The sequence below is a fragment of the Aphelocoma coerulescens genome, assembly GCF_041296385.1.
Source record: "Aphelocoma coerulescens isolate FSJ_1873_10779 chromosome Z unlocalized genomic scaffold, UR_Acoe_1.0 ChrZ, whole genome shotgun sequence".
Taxonomy (NCBI): domain Eukaryota; kingdom Metazoa; phylum Chordata; class Aves; order Passeriformes; family Corvidae; genus Aphelocoma; species Aphelocoma coerulescens.
The window spans coordinates 27638427-27658319 of record NW_027184085.1 but is presented as its reverse complement, the minus strand read 5'-3'; the positions used below and the strand labels follow the sequence as shown (position 1 = coordinate 27658319).

General features: G+C 41.9%; 2 protein-coding genes across 5 annotated transcripts; one reads left to right on the top strand and one right to left on the bottom strand.

Moving 5' to 3' along the window:
• Window positions 1–10831: 10831 nt before the first annotated feature.
• On the bottom strand, window positions 10832–16248 carry LOC138103818 (C-type lectin domain family 2 member B-like). 4 transcript variants are annotated; one of them, XM_069002414.1, is made up of 6 exons: window positions 13791–13874; window positions 13024–13122; window positions 12571–12711; window positions 11970–12124; window positions 11643–11752; window positions 10832–11234 (listed from the first exon to the last, which is right to left on the bottom strand). In XM_069002414.1, the coding sequence occupies exons 1-6, from the start codon at window positions 13858–13860 to the stop codon at window positions 11066–11068; spliced, it is 744 nt and encodes a 247-aa protein (XP_068858515.1). In that variant the 5' UTR covers window positions 13861–13874; the 3' UTR covers window positions 10832–11065. The 4 variants fall into 4 exon arrangements, with proteins under 4 accessions (XP_068858515.1, XP_068858516.1, XP_068858518.1 ...); XM_069002416.1 differs by lacking the exon at window positions 10832–11234 and adding an exon at window positions 11245–11405 and having other exon boundaries at window positions 13791–16248; XM_069002415.1 differs by lacking the exon at window positions 13024–13122 and having other exon boundaries at window positions 12571–12738; window positions 13791–15501.
• A 42-nt stretch (window positions 16249–16290) lies between these two features.
• Window positions 16291–19880, top strand: LOC138103821 (C-type lectin domain family 2 member B-like). Its single transcript, XM_069002426.1, has 5 exons — window positions 16291–16357; window positions 17653–17751; window positions 18446–18618; window positions 18970–19076; window positions 19537–19880. The coding sequence occupies exons 1-5, from the start codon at window positions 16300–16302 to the stop codon at window positions 19748–19750; spliced, it is 651 nt and encodes a 216-aa protein (XP_068858527.1). The 5' UTR covers window positions 16291–16299; the 3' UTR covers window positions 19751–19880.
• Window positions 19881–19893: the final 13 nt, after the last annotated feature.

Here is a 19893-nt window from a genome sequence, read left to right as displayed (position 1 = left end):
TTAGCTAAGTGATTTTGCTCAGTGGCAGCTTGGCAAAAAATATGGGAATTATTTTGAATAGATATTAAAGGGTTCCTGTGAAATCTAGTTTGTTTAATTAGTGTTATAATGAATTTATTTACTTTTTACTGTTTTACCAAAGGTGTTTGAAAGTGGCATAGATCTGCTGCAGAAAGCAAAATATAGAAAGTAAGTATGATTTTTAAAACATTTGAATAGGTGAATAACTAATACTGAAAAAGTAGGTCCATGTATTCACATAGTGAGTCTGTTTCTCTGACTGGCTTTCCAAAGTACATGACCTGGTACATGCTGGTCCCCCTTTATGTTGCTCTAATTTGAGCCATTTGAATGTCTGCCTTTATAAGCAAGCTCCCCTCAAATCAATTACAGGATTTTTCCATTCTTAGGACAGGCTGTATTCTGACACCTAGTGTGACACACTAGGCTAACCTGACACTGTGCTTTTTATTCTTCTATTAGCAATTTTGTATTTTGAAGTCTGTGACAAGTCATGTCACATTTAATGATTAGGCAGTCTTTTAAAATCTTTTTGGGGAATGGGGGAGAGAAAAAAAATTATTTATAACAGTGGCCTGTCTACCTTCTGTTTTGTCATTGCTCATAAGCTTTGGCCAGACTTCTTCAGTTGTACCTGCATAAGCACATGTTTTGTTAAAATATTTTCATCCCTTAGCTTTAATTCACTTGGAATTCCTTTGTCTTAGCTGGGTTTCAGGTTTTTGTCCTTCTGGAGCAAGCCATTCCTGTAAAATCAGCAGAAGGTCAAGCAGAAGCCACTTACTGTCCCATTGTCCTGATGGATTGTAAATCATCAGGTGTCAATCACAGAGACTGTCCTGATATTTCTTTCATGTGTGTTTCTGTTCTGAGAATAATAATATTAGAACAAATACTCAAGGAACCAAAGTAGAAAGTAGCTTTGCATCTATCTCCTTTCTCATCTATCATTTGTCCACTCTTCTGATTTCTTTGCTGTCCTTCTTCCATTCCTTTCTGTAAAGGTAGCTTTTGATTACTGTCCCAGGTGTAAGCAGTAAATCTATTCTAATTATTCACCCACTCTGCTATAGTTTGGTTTTTGTCACCCAGTTAATGTAATAAAGTTTGGATTAAGTCATCCTGTGTCTTCAGGCAAGTCAGTATTTTTCCATATGCTAATTGATTTGATACTGTAAAGGATATTAGTATGTGTTAGTTTTACGTCATGCCCCCCAGGTTTCTCTCCCTCATAAATTTAAGGACCTCCTCCACTGCTATTTCTTTCTACTCCATCGTTTCGGTATATTGTGGGTACACACTTGAGTAGAAAAAAAAATATTTTCTGATTACACTCATTGAATAATTTGTTAGAATCAGTCATGATGCTTTAGTTTCTCCACCCTAATTTTCTTGTTTCTAATAGCAGTCTAGTTTGATGGCTACATTCAACTAGAAGACAAATAATAATGTAGAGTTCATCTTGTTAGATAATCATCTTCAGGCTTCATATTGAGTGTTCTTATGGGAAAAAGGCAAATGGACGCTGGGTGGCAGATGAGTGCTGTTGTTGAGGTCACTGATTACGGAGCATTCATGTATGTTCTAAAACTGCAGGCAATTTTCTAAAATTGGTTATTATTCTGTTATGGCAAATTAAAAGTATACTCTATGTTCCCTGTGTAACAAATATTTCTTGTACATTTGGTATTTATTTTTCAAGGTACTTTGCACCAGATAGTCATCTTTCCCTTTCTTCTTTGCTTTATGCTTTTAAGGGTTGCTGATATACTAAAGGATATTTTGTGATATCATTCCTGGTTCAAAAGCATCAGTGGTATTGCAAAAAGGAGGATGCAAAGACTAACTTGAGAGAATCTATTATTATCTCTACACAAAAGCCTAAACAAGGCAAAAAAAAAGGTGATCTGGGTTGGTACAGAGTGCTCATTTTCTTGTATGATTACTTTCATGCAAGCTTTGTGGGTATCGTGCTGTCAGGTAACTAGGTGTAGTATATAAGTCTTGTTTGTCCCCTGGGCATAGCAGATTTTTTCTGTGTGTCAGGACAGAAAAACTGTTCAGTAATAACTCTAAAAGGGGTAAGACTGTTTTAAGTAATTCCAAAGGATTTAATTATCTCATCAGCATATTCTGGCCCTATAGAATATCCATTCTTTATTCTGCATAGTACCTACATATCCTTCATCCCTCAAACTTCAGCTGTTTTCCTTCTTGTTTTTGTTGGGCACCGCAAAAATACTTAGCTTACTTACTGTATTGTGGGGTATACTATCTTCTTTCAACTTTCTGAATTTAAAATTTATTGAGAAAAGCAAAGTATATTCCTCACAAGAGGAACCAGTGCCTACCTATGTCCTTGCTACATCAGAAATCAGACCTCATATGGCAAAATTGCAAAATTGACTGCTGCTTTCTTCTCGTAGTGTCAAAAGCTCACGAAAGTTTTTCTTGGTTGCTGCAAAGCTGGGATCCATTAGAAAGGCAGAAAAGCAGTGTGACTAAAAAGATGAAACTTTGAATATGATCAAACATGGTAGTCTCATTATTAACAACTTCTGAAAATTGACAACCTTGTAGCATGGTTTGCAGGGTTTGTTTTTCATCTGATTAGAAGTGAACATGTCCCTGCTTCTGTAAAGACACAGAACCTGTCCAAGTGAAGGCAGCAGCAGCTTTTATAGCAGCGTATCCATTGTGGTCATCTTAGTGTCTCACCTCAGGACAGCAAAACCGCCGCTGTATTGTCTAAGCCAGATAGCTGACAGTGTGCCGTAGAGCTTGCCTCCTGTGCTGGGAGCTCACGACAGTATCTTCTCACTCTGGCTGTGCCACCTGTACGGAGCAGCGCTGGCCTCCTTTACTCAGAACACAGTTAATGGGCTTTTGAAGGAAGAAAAGAACGAAAGACAAGCATGGTGTAGGGCTTGACAGGACTTTGCTATGGTAACCTAGGATAGTTCATCTCCCTCATCCAAGTACATACAGCCCCAAGCACATCATATCTTGTCATGGTAACCTGGAATACCTTACTTCTTCCTATCTACATATATAGAGTCCCAAGCACGTTTTATCTTGTGAAAGTAACCCAGAATAGCTTGCTTCCTCCATCATCTGCACTCAACTTTGCACAGGTGCCAGTGTGATGGCCAGCTGCCAGTCTTGGAATTCAGACAAAAGCAGTGAGATCACTAGTGAACAAAACAGGACTTTGCACATATATGTAAGGCAAGCCAGTTAATCGGTGCAATTTTTATTATCCACCCCTGCAGTGCTATCTTTTGACCTGTATTCCCAAGCAGTTCCACTGGTCTGCCCATTTGGTGAGGGTTGGTATATTGGTAATGCCATGCTTTAGTCAAGGATGAACCTTTCAGCTGCTGAGTGTTGTGCCTTGTCCCTGAGAGACTGGCATCACCTTTTTGCTTGTAATACACAGATACTTACACCCTCAGTTTGTAGGACACTGCTTGCATGCTGTATGATTTGTTGGCCAAGTTACACAATGTTCATTTATTACATGATGGCTCTCTGGAGGAAATGCATTTCAAAAATTATGGTGATTGTCTTTCAACACTACTTTATGATGACACATCTGCTGAACAAACATTGGAATGTTGTAATTTAATATAAAATTTTTAATTTTATTCCTGCAGGATGCTGATTAGAATATTTAGTTCTTTTCCCTGTATGAGGCAACTCCTGATTGTGCTGAAAACACTGAGAAATCAACTTCATCAAGATCTAGCCATCTGTGTACAAACACGTGCATTATACATATTTTATAAAATATGCACTAGCATGACATCCTCTATCACAGCTCTGGACATTCTCTACAACATAAATAAGTAGTCTGCCTTCAAGTCTTGCAGTTGTGTCCATCCCCAACATACTTCAACTCATTTGTGATGCTTGGAAAGTTAATGACAACATCAAACTCCTGGACTGGTTTGCTAAACCTAATCTTCCAAAACCAGTGCAAACATAAATGGTTTCCCAACCTTTCATCCTCTTCATTTCCTGTTCAGAAAACAAAGTAATCAGGTGAAGCAAAGTAAGAGCACAGGGGATATAGTGAATAAGCCATTTTCTGGAAAAGCAGTTATTCTTTTAGTCAAGCAGGCAAAAAAAAAAAACCCTGGTGTTGTTATGTTCTTTCCTATATACAAATACAGGGCCAAATGGTTGGGGTTTGGTGTATTTCTGTGGTTTTGTTTGCTGTGGCCCTCAGGAATGCAAACTGAAATGTTCTCTGACAACAGAGAAGGACAGTATATTAAAAGTAGCTTTTCCAACATCATTTCCAACATCAAATAATTCGAAATCATGCTGAATATGTGCCATTCCTGTACCATGCTTCCTAGGCCCACTAATGTTCCAACTACCAGCTGCTACTAAAAGCATCCCTATGCATGAGCCAAGCAGCATTCTGTCAAGAACATTCACTCATTCATTCACATTTGTAAAATTACAAATTTTTCATTGCACAGCAGTGACAATTTCGTGTAACAACCCTGACAGCTATTTTTTGTGGGTGTCTCTTCTTTCAGTAGGGGATGACTGTGCATTTTATGAAGAGAGTACAGGAGACTTTCTGTTCCCAGAATGCAAGCTGACTCCTGCCTGTTGTGGGATGGATAGAGAATTAGTGGTGACAATTTCTCATTTTCCAGTAAGTAGCCTTACTGGTAAGAAAGTAAGAAACTGGTGCTTATCATACCTGTCTGAAGAAGGAAGGAATTCAATGACTTAGTGGCAATTTTGTGTGGAGTTTGACTATCACTTTGATCCTCTTGAACAGAGAGGGATGCTCCTGTGCTCTTTTGAATATAGAAGTTCTCAGAGAATGTACAAAATGTAGGGCTATCCTAACAATTAAATTCGTTAGTCAGAGACTGTAGGCAGGTAGAAGCTCTAATAACAAAGCCCTATGTTCAGCTATATACCTTCACCCACAGATGGTGTGAAAGCTCCAGTCACTTAAAAGATTTTCAAGATTCTTTGTACCAGTGGCCTTTGGTGATGCCAGATTTCTGTCAATTTTCTTTATCTCATGTACACACCTTGTTTTTTTCACTTTGCCTGTTCTTGCTCTTCTCTTGGAAGTTATTTTATTTTCATATTTTTGTAAAGCCTCCCACTGCCTATTCTTTCTAGGGTTCATTGTTTCCTGAAGGAGCAAAAGCAGCCTAGAATGATTATATTTTCATCCCTCTCACTGCATTATGGATTAGATTATGCAAAAGAAGCAATAAAACTCACTTCTGTTTAATTAATATGAGCATACAATAGCTATGAACAGAGAGGGTCATCTTTCCTGTAGATTCACTTTTGCACTGATTCATTCAGAAGGTTCTTGTGCTTACTCTACAAACTAGTAATGCCATTATTCACATGAAAAAATCAGCTATTATGTATAAATTGCAAGTATAGAAATACTAGACTTAAAAAAAATCTGTTAGAAAGTTCTGCCTAATACAGGAATACTTTCTATACATTTGGAATAGAAATTTAGAAATATATGCTTGGGTTAACTAAGTGTAACATTGTACTATTCTTTAACTTGGTCCTTAAGAACCCGATGAAGTCAAGGTGGTGACATATTGGTAAAGGAACAGGTGATTTGTGGGTACCCTCAGAGTAGTTTGGATCCAGACAGAGAAATGGCAGCACAACCTCATTTCTGTAGCTGCATCTGGGCCAGCCAGATGCTGCACTCAAATTACTGATATGGCATCATCATATTTCCTTCCAGATGTACCTTATTTCTTTCCTTCTTTATCACTACTGCTTATATTTTATCCTCTTTGCATCAGGGTAGGGGCAAATGTAGTTTGAAAGTACTGCACTGTGATTTCTCTGTCACTCATGTAGAAGAAAGAGAGGAACTGCTAGAAATGCACAATTCAAAGTCTAAGATAAGTGAACAGATATTGTTGTTGTTGTCATCGTCAGGCATCATTAGTGTCTTTACAGTATTTTTCATGGCATTACCTGCCTTGAAAGGCAAACTTAAATTTCTTTTTCACATAATTTTAGGAATTGTTCTTTGGGCTAGCCTGGTCCATCAGTGTGCAAAAGGAGCTGCCAATTGAACAGTAAAGATCTGAATATTTTCTTTGTAGATCAAGGGTTTCTTCTAACCTTTTTTCACAATACTGGCTTTATGGGGAAGTGTCAAAGTCAGTACCAAGTGTCTGGGTCACTGCCTCAAGCATACGTTTGGAACATGCTGGCCCTGTGCATCATGTTCCCCTTCTGGGACAGTTTATACCAATTAAGAGAGCAGACTAAAATCAGAGTGCTGCTTTTCATAGGAAAACTCCTTTGCCACTGTTATTTGCTGGTGAGTTTCCTGCAAGTCTTCTTTAGCTGAAGTGCCTCCTTTAGTCACTTCTGATTTTGCAGTTTCAATGGAGGACTTGAAGTGTTCTGATCATAAGAGTGATATATATGCAGTGATTAACTGTCATTATCAAGGGATTAGCACCAGAAATAGAGTTCTGCACAAAGACAACTATTAGAGATATTCCACTTCAGTACAAAAGAAAAAATCAGGTAAGCATTTATGGTAAGGATGTAGATCTGGTTGCAATTTTTACAAGCTTTGACTGAGTCTGTTTGAGTCTACTTTTAGTATTGCATTTGTATCTAGGTATCTTAGGCAAATTTGTGGTGGAAATCAGGTTAGTGAGTTAGGAATATTCAGGAAAGGAAAAGATATTCCTGAATATCAAATTCAAAAGACACATTTAGAGACAATAAAAATCAATTTCTTTTTAACCCTCTCCTTTTATTTTGGATGTCAACCAATCTGTACATTTCAATATTTAATAAGGATTTAATGGGCAAGTTTTTTCGTATTTTTGAGCTAGGCCTTCTGCTTCCTTCTGAAATCTCTGGAGCTGTTTGTACTTACTGACAGGCCAATTAGGCTGAGGTACCTGGTGGTATGGCAGTGTTTATCAGTCCCCCTGGTTCTACTTAGATCAACCAAATGCTTTTTTCAGTCATTGAAGTTAGTGAAAAGTGTTTCTGGGGTTTCATCAGTAAGCCTTTGAGTTTAGACAGTGGGGTGTTCTGTCTGAATGTGTCAGAGCACTAAAAATTATCAGGACAGTGTTCTTCTATTTACCTGATCTATATATAGAGAGAAAGATATCTCAGGTGATCAGTACTTCCAATCTAAAATGATAGCTATCTAGAGTAACTTGGCTTTGCCTAGGTCCTGGTCTTGTATGCATGTGTTACCAACCCTGTATTTAAGAGTCGTGTATTTTAAGTGTTACCACAAGTATGTTAAGCTGTTATGAGTTACAGTCTTTAAATCCAGCCATGGAGAATCATGAAATCATTCCATTTGAGATGGACCTCTGGAGGCCACCTTGTCCAAATCCCTGCTTAAAGCAGATCCAGTCAGATTAAACTGCTTGAGACCTTGTGTGGTTGAGTTTTGAATATTTCCAAGGACAAAGGATTCATAGCCACTCTGGACTGAACACCACCATGGCAAAAAAAGTTTCCCCTCCATCTAATTAAAGGTTACACCGTTTATTCTTACCCTTCCACTAAGTTTCTCTGAAAAAAAGCCTGGCTTAGTCTTCCCTATATCCTCACATTAGATAGTCACAGACAACCACCCAATCTCAGAATAACAGAATTGTTTCTGTTGGAAAACTCTTCATGAAACCATCTAATCCAACCCCCTTGCTCAGACAGGGTCAGCTGGAACTGTTTCCTCAGGATCATGCCCAGTTGCTCATTGAACATCTTAATCCTTCTGGGCAATGTGTTTGACCAACCTCACCGTAGAACACTGTTTTCTTGTGTTCAGATGGAATTTCACAGTTTTTGTCTTGTGCCCATTGCCTCTTGTCTCTGAGCACCACAGAAAAGAGCTTGGCACTGTACTCTTCATGCCAACCCATCAGGTATTTAAACACATGGGTAAGACATCGCCGAGGCTCTTTTCCAGGCTGAGCACTCTTAGGTCATTCAGGCTTTCCTCATATGAAAGATGCTCCAGTCCCCTAGTCATCTTTGTGCTTCTTCACTGGACTTGGTCCAGTAAGTCCTTCTCTTTCTTGTATTGGGGAACCTGTGGCTGGATGCAGTGCTCCACGTGTGGCTTTACCAGTGCTGAGTAGAGACAAAAGACTACAGCCCTCCACATGCTTTCAATTCCCTTCCTAATGTGGTCTAGGAGGTTGTTGGCTGCCTTTGCCATCTGCTTGCATCACTGTCTCATGGTGACCTTGTTGTTCACCAGACTCTCAAGCCCTTCTCTATGGGGCTGTTCTTTAGTCAGTCAGGCCACAGCATTTAACCACTGTGCCGTGTGTTATTCCTCCTCAGATGCAACCTCTGCAATCATCCTTGTTGACCTTTAAGAGATTTCTCTCAAACATCCTTTTTCTGTTTGTCCAAGATCCTCTGAATCTTATCTCTGATCTTACAATCATCTTATAGATCAGCTAGTCCTCCTAGCTGTGTACTGTGTACTTGCTGAAGCTGTACTCAAGGTCATTGGTGAAGATGTTTAACAGTGCTGGCCCCAGCACTGACCCCTTGGATGTACCACTAATGACTTGCCTCTAAACCAGTGACCACAACACTCTGGGCCTGGCAGGTAGGCTGTTTTAGTCCACCTCACAGTATGCTTATTTAACCTGTATTTTGGCAGCTGTTCTGTGAGGCTGTTAGGGTAGCCGGTGGCACAATTCTTACTAAAGTTGAGGTAAACAACTTCCACTGTTCTTCGTCATCCACCAAAACAGTTACATCATCTGCATTGTGGAAAGTTATCAGGTGAGTTAAGCATGGCTTCCTCCTTGTAAATCTATGTTGACTATTCCTGACTACCATACTGTGCTTCACCTGTTTGGAAAAATGGCTTCCAGAATTAGTTGTTCCTTTATCTTCCCAGAGATAGTGGTGAAGCTGGTCTGCCTATAGTACCCTGGATCTTCCATGCTGCCATTCTTGAAGATAGGAGTAACAATTTTTTTTCCTCCAGTCTTCAGGAATCTTTCCCACTTGCCATGACATTTCAAAGATAATAAAGAGTGGACTTGCAGTGGCATCATGCAGCTTCCTCAGCACTTGTGGGTCCAACATCTTATGCTCCATGAGCTTATGTATGTACAGTTTGTTTAAGGTCTCTTTAATCTGTTTTACCTTCCATGGAGGTTCAGGCATGTTCCAAACTTTCCCTCTGTTTTCTGGGCTTGGGATTCCTAAAGGACAATTATATTAGGAAACATGGAGACAAAGAAAGTATTGAGTATCTCAGTGTTCCGGTTTGGCCAAATTTAGAAATATATCCTCTGAGAGAAGGCACAACCACCCCTCCCCCACCAGGTTCGGGAAAAGACAGATTTTCCTCGAAGGAAAGTGAAGGAGATAAAACTATTTATTTAACAAACACACGGGAAAGGAAAATAATGCTAAATAATAAAATCTCTTGGTGTGGAGAAAAAACCTGGGAAAGTGTTAGAGTCCTCCCTTTGGTCTCCTCAGAGCTGGAGCTTGGGCCAGGGCCAGGCCCTCTGTGCCCGGTGGAAAGTCCTCCCGATGTGCTCTGATGTTAAAGCAATCAAGCAGTCCAGTAGAAAAGGGAGAAAATCCGAAATTCCAGGGAAGGAAAAATTCAACTCTCAGTCTCTCTCTGGAGAACAAAGCAGCTGAACCACTGGCCAAAAAAACTTTCCTGGGCGCAGCAAGCCGGGTGCTTTCTCCCTCCCCTGCCGCAGCTGGAAACAAATTGCTATCTGTGTGTGACCTTGAACAAGCTGCAAACTGCTTTGAAAAAGTTTTGCTCAGTTTTTTTCTTCCCCCTCTCAGGCTCAGTTTAGAGGCATAGAAAGGCACAGGAATTAATTTCTGGGCATAGGCAGTGATATGGGATACACATCATAAGGTCACCCCAAGACACTCAGACTTTTCCATGTGCTTTGTTATCAGCACCCCTACCCCATTCAGGAAGAGTTTACATTTTCCCCTAGTTGTCCTTTTGTTCCTTTTGCTATTTTCTACAACTACACATGGAATCCTCTTTTGTTCCCCTTCACGTGCAGAAATGTTGCTAGATTCAACTCCTGGCTTTCCTGGTGCTATCACAGCAACTCTGTACTCCTGCATCACCTGTCCCAGCTTTCACTCCTATGTGTTCCCTTTTGAGTTCAATTAGGAGCAACATACTTGTGCCAGTCTCCAGCTGCCTTTCATTTCCTACTTGTTGTGATGGAGCTTTTTGATCTTGTAGAAGGTGATCCTTGAGTATCAACCAAATCTCACAGAACCTTCTCTCCCTCTCCCTCTCCCTCTCCCTCTCCCTCTCCCTCTCCCTCTCCCTCTCCCTCTCCCTCTCCCTCTCCCAGATTTCTCTACCATTTGAAAGAGATCAATAAAATGGGTGGGGAGGGAATTTGGTAAAAACAACAAAACCCACCAAATAAAACCCCAACCTGCCATCCAAAAAACCTCAAAAATGAGCAAACAAACAAAAACAACAAAAAAACCTCTCTAAAACAAGTGCAACAAATAAGCCCAAACCACCACCACCACCAACAAAACAACTCAGAAGAAAAACAAACCCCTCCAAATCCTCAAAACTTGGGCAAAACCCAGCTGCCTGCATCAGTGCGCTGACACTCTCAGCTGTACCTGGAGAGATGCGTATGGGTAACATCTGTCACTCACAAAAGCTGTTTTGAGTTGAAATTTGCAATGTTTATATATGAACTTTGCATGATGTGCCATCTGTGCTCTTGCCTATGTTATTTCAATGAACTGAAGCAAACCAGTTTGATAAGCTTTTATTGATGCTACAGCTCTATCAACACTGTGCCTGAGGCACAGACCTTTCTGATTCTCCAGCTCAGGGGCTCATCTGTGCCCCCAAAACTGGTCTTGATCCTCATAGTAAGAGGATTTGCAAACCCTTTAATCTCCCACAAAGCTGTAACAGTGAGGATGGGGCTATTTCACCCCAAATAATGGCAGCAAGTGTCTTATGGGATGGGTGTTTTGCGGTGGGTGCTTTTCAGATGGAGGCATTGCTTTTCTCCTCATCTCCTGCTGTAACAGAGCAGAGCAGGAAAGGGTTTTTTTTGCAAACCCATTTGTGTTCAGCATCACATCTATAAACTTCGAAGTCCTTGGCTCTCAGTGTCCCGCACCCTTCACCCATCTCCTGCAGAGAGGTGCCAAGCCTGTAGAACAAAAATTGTATTGCTGAAGAAGAGGAGAGTCCAAGTCTTGCAGAAAAGAAGAAGTGGGGGTGGGTTTCCCTGCCCTTTTACTGCACCATCTCACTGTGCATGCATTGATTCTTGCTGGAGGGTGACCAGATTTGAGGAGAGTTGCTGTGCCTGCAGTGAGATCTGTGAGGAGCATGTGTGGAGCAAGAAAAGCCATGTTATTCCACGGGGCTGGTGGGAGCTGTGGGGTTACTGTGCTCTGGTACAATTCCCCAACTTTTGGTCTACAGAGGTTTGTTGGGGGGGACTATGAGACCATTGCAAAAACTCCAACATCTTGGAGAGATGGGTCAGGGCATGAACTGGGTCTGAAATGGAGCAAAGCTGCTGTTTACACCAACAGACTGTGGGTACACTCACATTTTGGGGTTGAAAGGTGTGTTGTCCACCCATCTCCACACCTTCTGATGTGACCTTAGTCCAATCCACACCGGTGGTGGGCTTTTGCCTGCGATAGTCTTGATGTGCTCCTGGAAAACAGAGGTGACCAGTTTCTCCCAAAATCTCTCTGTGGAGGGTTTCATGGCAAGCAAATTCGTGGGGTAAATCTGACTCCCCAATTGATGAGACATGAATGTTCCCCATACGTTGAATGCTTCCCCAAACCCTCTTGTCGCTTTTTTCTTCCCTGCCCACCTGAAAATCAGGACTTTGATGTCCTTTTCAAGCCTTCTTCTCCCTGTTTACCTTCTCTTTCTTGTCCTGGAGCACCACCAGCTGGGAGTCCTGATTTTCACAGCTTTTCATGCCTCGAGTCCAGTTTCCCAATTCCTCAGAAAGCCAGTAGCATCTCTCCCCATGGAGCTGCCAGTCCTGGGGACACAGCTTGCAGCCAGCATAGGCTGAAGAGGAAGGAAAACCATGAGAGGCTCTGAAGGGTTGTCAGGTTATTCCCCAGCCATCAGCTGAAGGTACTGAGGGATTCCCCATCCCGCACCCCAGCTCTTTCCCCATTGTTGAATTTTTTACATTGATGTGGTTTTTACAGCCACCGGAGAGAACGAGGGTTACTGAGGTTGAGTTACCACAAGGATGTTGTTGGCCGGTGGAGGTGGAGGAAGAGTGGTGAGGAACCTCCTCCCTAGGGCTGACACTGCTCTATGGGGGAGGGATCAGCAAAAATTGCATGGAAAAGAGGATTCTTCCTTGCAACATTCCTCTTTACCAAATAACCCTTGGTAGCCTCACAACCCCAAGGGTCTAAGGGTCTCTGTCCTTGCAGTAGAAGACCCCCACAAAAGTATCACCTGAGCATCTCCCAGCAGAGACAGGTGGGAAGGGGGATTACCTGTGGGGCTGTCGCCTCGGGGCTTGCAGAAATACTGCACCAGGGATGAAAACATGCACTGCTCCATCTGGTTCCTTCCCTGGTTCTCACTGCCTCGCTGTGGAACGCTTGTCACTGCTGGCTGCGGGGAGCACTGAAAAACTTGGAGCAGTAATCCAGAGTGAGAAGCTGCAGCCATTTAGGGATAAAAACCACAAAGCCCACAAAACTGGGTTTCATTTTCTCATACAGTTACTTAAGCCAGCCTGAAAAACATGACTTGTATCCTCCACCCTTGTAGGGTAGCTGTGAGTTTAGGGTTACTCAGAAGGGGTTTATTCATGGTGGGTGATGTTGCATCTGCACAGGACCCCTTTGTCCCCTCTAAAGGCTGAAAACGCTGAAATGAACCCCAGTTTCCCCTCCCCGGCTGCTCACTGGGGTGTGAGATGTAGATAAGAGCTGGCTACTCACCCCGGACACTCAGCAGCACCACCAGGACCAGCAGGATGAGTTGCCCCAGCCCACCGGCTATGAGGAGGAGCCCGTGCCACCATGGACACAAGGCAGGTGCTGAAAGAGGCCACATTTGCTTTAAAAAAATGAAAGATGAAAAAGCTGGGGGTTTAGAGGGGGGAAAAAAAGCCTCTCTGTCAAGCTGGTGAGTTTGAGCAGAAGTTTACAGCTTCTTTGCTTCCTCCAAAAATGTAAATCACCACTGATGAGGTCTACAGAGAGGGTGGTTTCTCAGGTGGTGGACGGGCTGCAGGAGGCTCAGGAGCACCCTTGGGCACCCAGTGATGGAGCCCATGGGGATCCAATAGGGATTGGAAACCTTCTGAAATTGGCTTAATTTAGAGCTCTGGGTAGAGCTGGGAGTTGGTGAGACAAAGGTCTCTCCAGCCCTCATCTCCACAAGGATTCTAGCCACTATCTCAGCAGCTTTCCCTCCCATCCAGCTGTGTTGGCTCATGTTGGGCTTCTTGGCACCCATTTTACCCCCCCAGGTGAAGAATCTTGGAAGCAAAACAGATGTCTGTCACCCTCTCCCATCCCTTCCTCTTTTTCCTCCTCTTTTCAAGCCAGGATTCCACCCTAGAAGACATTTAACCCACAAAGATGTTCTCCATGGTCATGGGAACCTCAACACAGAGGTGAAGAAGCAAGCAAACCCAAAAGTAAACATCCGAAAATCTTCCCAAAACTTGGAACAAGCATTTTCCCCCCAAAATAGGACTTACCACGATGCTTCTCAGCAGAAGAAAAATCCCCAAGATGCTTTAAATCAGCATAAACGATTTCCCCAGCCATAGTCGTCGCTCAGAAGGTCCCAGGAGCAGCCCAAAAGTGACACCATCCGTGGACAACCTCTTGCCTTGTGAACTATGCACTCATGTCTGCATCCGGCTCCAGGAAATGGTGTTGGCTGGGGCTTTTATCTGCTTTTTGGTTTGTGCAAATATATATGTATATATAAATATATTTATTCTACAGCCTTCCCTTGTAAATTGGAGGTGGTGAGGGAAGGGGTGTCCTGCAGCCAGGAAGAGGTGGCACACCTGGAGGTGTAGAAACATCTGTGGGTTTGTGGCTGTGCTAAACATCTGTGAAAGCAAGATTAAAAAATAATAATTTCAAAAAGCTTTTCAATAAGGTTTTCGAGTGTGAGGCTGAAGCATGTCAGGAGTTGGATCCGTGTGACCACAGGCAGGTAATCAGGTGAGGAGGAGACAGGTGACATTTGGTGTTTCTTCCCCAAAATATGGGCTGGGAGTGACTTGAAATGTCTGTTGTTCCATATGACTTATTCTGCTGGTTTTGGCACAATATTTGGCCTCTATTCTATCCTGGGGCAGAGAGATCCAATGTGGTCAGGGGTTGCCCAGCTTCTGCCCAGGAAAATGTGAGAATCTGGATTACCTTCAGGCTGCTAATGAATTTTAGCTTGTTACTTTATTTTATTTTGTTTTTCCTCCCACTCCCGATGTGTCTTTTTACATCAATAGACCTGTGTTTCCTTCAGGTTTGGGACTCATCAGCAAGTGCATGGAGCGACCACCAATTTCCAGATTACAATAACTGTTTCCCCTCCTTTTTCTTAGGCTTTTTTTGACTTTAATCCCAGGTTTTAGCCAGCAACACCTTCTTATATAGGTAAAAATTATGTTTTTTTCCTCAGACACCCAAAAAAAAAAAGCAAGGAAAACAGCAGAAATTTGCCCCAATACTTAGCAGCCAGATAAGGTAAATAAGAGGATAAACCCAAAGATCCAAAGGTTCCAGTAATAAAGCACAGAATTATTTTATTTTAAAATTATTTTTAAATTTTTAATTAATTAAAAATATTTTCGTTTTAAATTTGGGTTTATTTAATTTTTATTTTTATATTTTTATTATCTCATGTTTATTTTTAGTTTGTTTTCCACCCGCAGCCTTTTTCTTTGTCACAGAACTGCTATCAGCCAGCCTTCCTGCCCTCTACAAAAGCAGCTGCACCAGTGGTGTCTGACCAGGGATTACAAAAAACCCCCAAAATGCACAAAATAAATTAGGTTTTAGGGTAAACCCCTGCAGCTGGGTAGCTTAATTGCAAGAACACTTACTTTTTATATTTTTATAGTAAAAAAAATTATAAAATGGGCTGAAGGGAACTATACTTGTAGAATCCCTGAGGGCTGTTCTGGGGTGCCCTTACTTCCTGGAACAGAGCAATCCCCAGCAGGGTTTTCCCCAACTGCACACTAAAAAAAGCATTTTTGGACAATCCATCTCCCTAGCTGAGAAAAAAAATCCGGAAATACTGGAAAAGAGGGTGAAGTGATGCCAGGTGGAGCTGGAGGGGAACCCCTGGTTCAGTGGGTGGGCAGGTGGCCCTCGGCAGGCAGCCCTTTCTGCATTGCCCTTGAGGAGGCACAGGAAAATCCCTCAGAAAACTATAAAATAAACCAAAACAACAATAAAAAAAAATAATTTGTTTCTCTTCACAGGAGAAGGTTGTGCTTCAGCATCAAGCTTGTTCCCACAGAGCAGATACAGGTGATGGGGTTTGGGATGAGCTTGAAGGCTAAGGGAGGTGGTCTTAAAGTTTGGCTGGAGGAGAGAATTTCAATTGCAGGGAGAAGTTTTTAATTGCAGGAGAAGATTTTAATTGAGGAGATTTTAATAGGGGGAGATTATTTTAAGTGGGAGGAGAAAAAAAAACCAAACCAAAAAAACCCCCAAAACTTCAATTTAGGCGAGAAAACCTTAATTTTGGAGAGAAGATACTATTTGAGGAGAAAATATTAATTGAGGGGAGGAGATATCAACTGGGGGAAAAACTTTCATGGGGAGAAAGGTTTGCAGGAAGGAAACTTTAATTATGGCAGAAAATTTTAATTGCAGGGAGAAAATGTTAACTGAGGAGATTTTAATAGGGGAAGATTTTGATTGGTGGAGAAAACTAATTTGGGGTGGAAGTTTGATTGCGGGGAGAAAACTTGCAGGGAGAAAATTTTAACTGAGGGGAGAAAGGTATCTTTAGGGAGATAAAATTAATTGGGGGGAAAGAAAATTCTAATTGCAGGGACAAGATTTGAATTGTGTGAGAGAACTTCAGCTGGGGAGCAAAGTTTAAATATGGTGCAGGGAGAAAATTTTAAATGGTGAGAAAATTTTAACTGGGGACTGACAGCCTTCATGACACCTCTGAGAGATGGAACTTTGCTTGGCAGGTGAGGCGAGAGCACCTGTTTTGGAGGAACCCCAAAAATGGAGGAAATGAGGGCTTATTCTGGATTTTTGGGCACGGAAAGGAGCAAGAGGACAGGTAACTGCAGGGCAATGAACTGTAGAATCACTGGGTTTGGAGTTTTTTTGATACTTCTGTAATTTGAGAATAAAACCCAGCTGAAGTAAGGTTGGGCGGGGGGGAAAAGCTTTTTCTGACACTTCCCTTGAGGGAAAATTTTTGTCACTCAGCAGATAGAATTTTTGCTCTGAAGAGGTTAATTTCAGACATGATGGGTTATTGTCATTTAGTATTAACCCTTCCAGAGGCACTTGAGTAACTGACTCTTTTAGGTATTTTTCCCTCTATGAATATTCCAATTTTCTGATTTATTCTGGATTAGAATAAAGAAATTTTTTTTAGAATTGAACTGTAAAAGGCTCTAGAAAGAAATTTGGTGTTTAAATCTCATTTGGAGAGATCAGAAAGTATTTATTATTGTCTTCCTTCCCTGGAGAAATCAGCTTTCCCTTTTGCCCTGCTTCAGCTCTCCTGATTTTGCTCCCATCTCTATCATCCCCTTGGCATGCAGTAAGGTAAAAAAGGGACTTTTAGGGCCTTTTCCACCATCTTATTCTACCCAACCAGGGGACTAAGGTTTTTGAGGAATGCAGGTTTTTTTAATTACTTTTATTTAGCACATTTGTGGCTTTTTTAAAATTGATTTTTTTTAAAAAAATTAAATTTATTTGTTGATTTTTCATTTGTTGAGTTCAAAATTTTTTAATATAACTTTTTTCTTACTATTCAGCATATTTGGCTTCTGACTTACTTTCTAATATTTTTCCAGGGAGAAAAGGGGAGAAGAGGGTTTTTCCCATGAAATTTGGTTCATGTGATGGGGACAAAAAGGGAAAACCTTAAACAAAAAATGTGGGAAGTCCCACTGGATGAAAACACTAAGATTTTTAGGTAAAACCCTTAGGAAACATAATTTTCTTTGCTCATGATAAGGGGAAAGTGCATATTCTGGATCAGAGGATCCAGAGATGGAGGCACCATGACCCAAAGTGTCTTCGTTTTGGTGGAAAAAACGCCACTGAACTTTAATAATGAGGAAACCCCAGAAATTAAAGCAAATTTTAAATGATGGTGCATTGCAGGAGTTTGCATCTGGAGCTGGGGAGGAACCTGCTCCCCAAAGAGTTCCCATCAATAAAAAAATAAATAATTTTATTCCACATGGAGAAGAATTTTTGGTATTTCTCAACCAAAATGACACCAAGGCCACTGGCTTTGGGATGACACCAACCTTTCATCATCTTGGCATGACCTGTAGCAATTTGCTGCCCTGGGAGCCCTCACAGAGGCACTGAAGGTCTGTTCTTCTGCAGGTCACAGCATGGAGATGAAGCCGGAGGCACGTGTTGCCTGCCAGGTGATGCTGGCAGTGCTTTTCACGGCTCTGTTCATCACAGCCATCACTTTTGCAGGTGAATGTCAAGGTTTTAGTCTCACAGGGAATGTCTCTGAGATATTTTGGGTTGTTATATTTGTGACAGATCTATGTCCATGTTCCCAGGGAAGACAAAGCCCACCCCAGAATTTGTTCTCTCTGGGAGAAGGATGTTTCAGACCATCCTTTCTACAGAAGTTCAAACCCATCCCCTTGGTGTAGGAGCTTATGTTATCTAGAAACCCTTAGAAAATCAACAGGAAGAGCCATTTCAGGAGTACAGTCACACAAAAGCATTGTTTTCAAAGAAGAAGGGGCCTGGAGGTGCTGGCATGAGTCCCACCAAGTCAAGAAGTGTGCAGGAATAAGATAATTTTTTTTCTGTCATTTTCATTACTTTGGCATTAATCACAGAGAGCAACACCCAAGGACGTGTTTAGGGATAGGGCTACTCTGAAATTTCTCTTTAAAATGTGGTTTTTTGAAGTCTAACACCCTGTTTCCTTCTTTGAAGGTGCAGCACCCATGTTTCTTGTCCAACATCACAAGCTGGGCCATGATTTGAGCTTGTTTTCTCACAGGATTTCTCCTGGTATCTTAATTTTTCTCTTTGCCCACAGCTGAGGCAGATGCAAGAATTTTGGAAGCCATGGGGTAGAGAATGATCTCCCCATCCCAGAGAGGCAAGGGGAAGGTGATGCTCATTAACGCTCTTCTATTTTTAATGACAGTGCAGGCTTTTCAGCCTCATGCCCAGCCCTGCTTCCAGTGTCCCTTCGACTGGATCAGGTACAGAGGAAAATGCTACTATTTTTCGGAGGTTGAGGGGAACTGGACATCCAGCCAGGACAACTGCTCGGCACGAGGTGCTTCCTTGGCCATGCTGGACAGCATGGAGGACTTGGTAAGGAGACAAAGAGGACATGCTCAGCATGGGGAAAAAAACCCCAAACCAATGTAATTGAAATCTTTCGGTTTCTTTGACTGTTCTTCCAGGATCTTTCTGGGGAAGATGTGGGGTGAGAAGTTGTGGAAAAGCCCTTGGGGGTATGTCATCATAGGTCTGTTTAAATTCCTCACCAAAGCCAGCTCCTGAAAGAACTGTAGGAATAAATCCTTGTTTCTAGATTACACTTTTTGGTAGCAAATTGAAATGTTCAAGCTCCAAAGAAGCTGTAAAGCAGCATGAGCAACTCATAAAATTGAGATTTTTGGTTGGAAGAAGGTAAAAACCTTTCCTTTTTCTCTTTTTCAGAGCTTTGTCATGAGATACAAAGGCACCTCAGAGCATTGGATTGGTCTTTTGCGGGAGGATGAGGAGCAGCCATGGCAATGGGTGAACCGCTCACTTCTATCTCAGCTGTGAGTCCATGTTTTTCATTATTATGTTGTTGGTTGGTGTTTCCTCAGCCACAAATTGTGCATTTCTTCTTGTACTTGAGGTACATCCAGAGGTAACAATGGGACAATGTTTGGGAAGGGCAACATTGCATGGAACTGACCTTTGTTTTCTCCTTTGACCTAAAAGGTGGGAGCGGTGCATTTGGTGAGAAAATCCTAAGTTTAGATTTTTTTTATTTTAAGTTTGTTTTTTCTTGCAAAGTTTGAGTTTCATATTAGAAATAGAAATAAATCAGTGTCAGTCTTGGCATATTGATGTTGAATTAGTTCTATTCCTATAAAAGAAATATGTAGAGATATTTTGGCATGTTGGTGCCCATGAGGATGCCTGAGAACTAAAGCTGAGGAAAGCCTATGTGTTGAGTTTTCTCCTTTTTCCTGCTGCCCCATCTGAGGGGGGTTATCTCCTCTGTCCTTCCAGGTTTCAAATCCGTGGTGGTGGGCTCTGTGCTTACCTGGATGACAATGGGCTCAGCTCCTCCCACTGCAGCACTGAGAGGAGCTGGATTTGTAATAAACATGAGCTGCAGAGCTCAGGCAAGGGCAATAGGATGAGACGGCCTCCAAACCTCTGTGTCAGCTCCTTGGGTGCTGCAGGGAGGCCTTCTCACACCCAGATATCTACTGCACCCTAGGGATATGAAAGAAAACCTCAAAGAGGTTTTGAACCCCCTGGGCAAGGGGTTATTGGGATTTCCAGGGGACCAACGAGGTGTTGGTGGGACAAGGCAACCTTTGGGGACCCATGTGGGATAGTTCTTGGGAATGCAGGGGGGAG

Bases quoted from the DNA above. Each gene is read 5' to 3' on its own strand.
- LOC138103818 (XM_069002414.1), bottom strand. From the start codon at position 13,860: ATGGCTGGGGAAATCGTTTATGCTGATTTAAAGCATCTTGGGGATTTT. The intron at 13,123-13,790 runs GTAAGTCCTATT...GGCCTCTTTCAG, and splicing joins TTCTGCTGAGAAGCATCGTG to CACCTGCCTTGTGTCCATGG. The intron at 12,712-13,023 runs GTGAGTAGCCAG...TACTGCTCCAAG, and splicing joins GGTGCTGCTGAGTGTCCGGG to TTTTTCAGTGCTCCCCGCAG.
- LOC138103821 (XM_069002426.1), top strand. From the start codon at position 16,300: ATGGAGGAAATGAGGGCTTATTCTGGATTTTTGGGCACGGAAAGGAGC. The intron at 17,752-18,445 runs GTGAATGTCAAG...TTTTAATGACAG, and splicing joins CACAGCCATCACTTTTGCAG to TGCAGGCTTTTCAGCCTCAT. The intron at 19,077-19,536 runs GTGAGTCCATGT...CTGTCCTTCCAG, and splicing joins CGCTCACTTCTATCTCAGCT to GTTTCAAATCCGTGGTGGTG.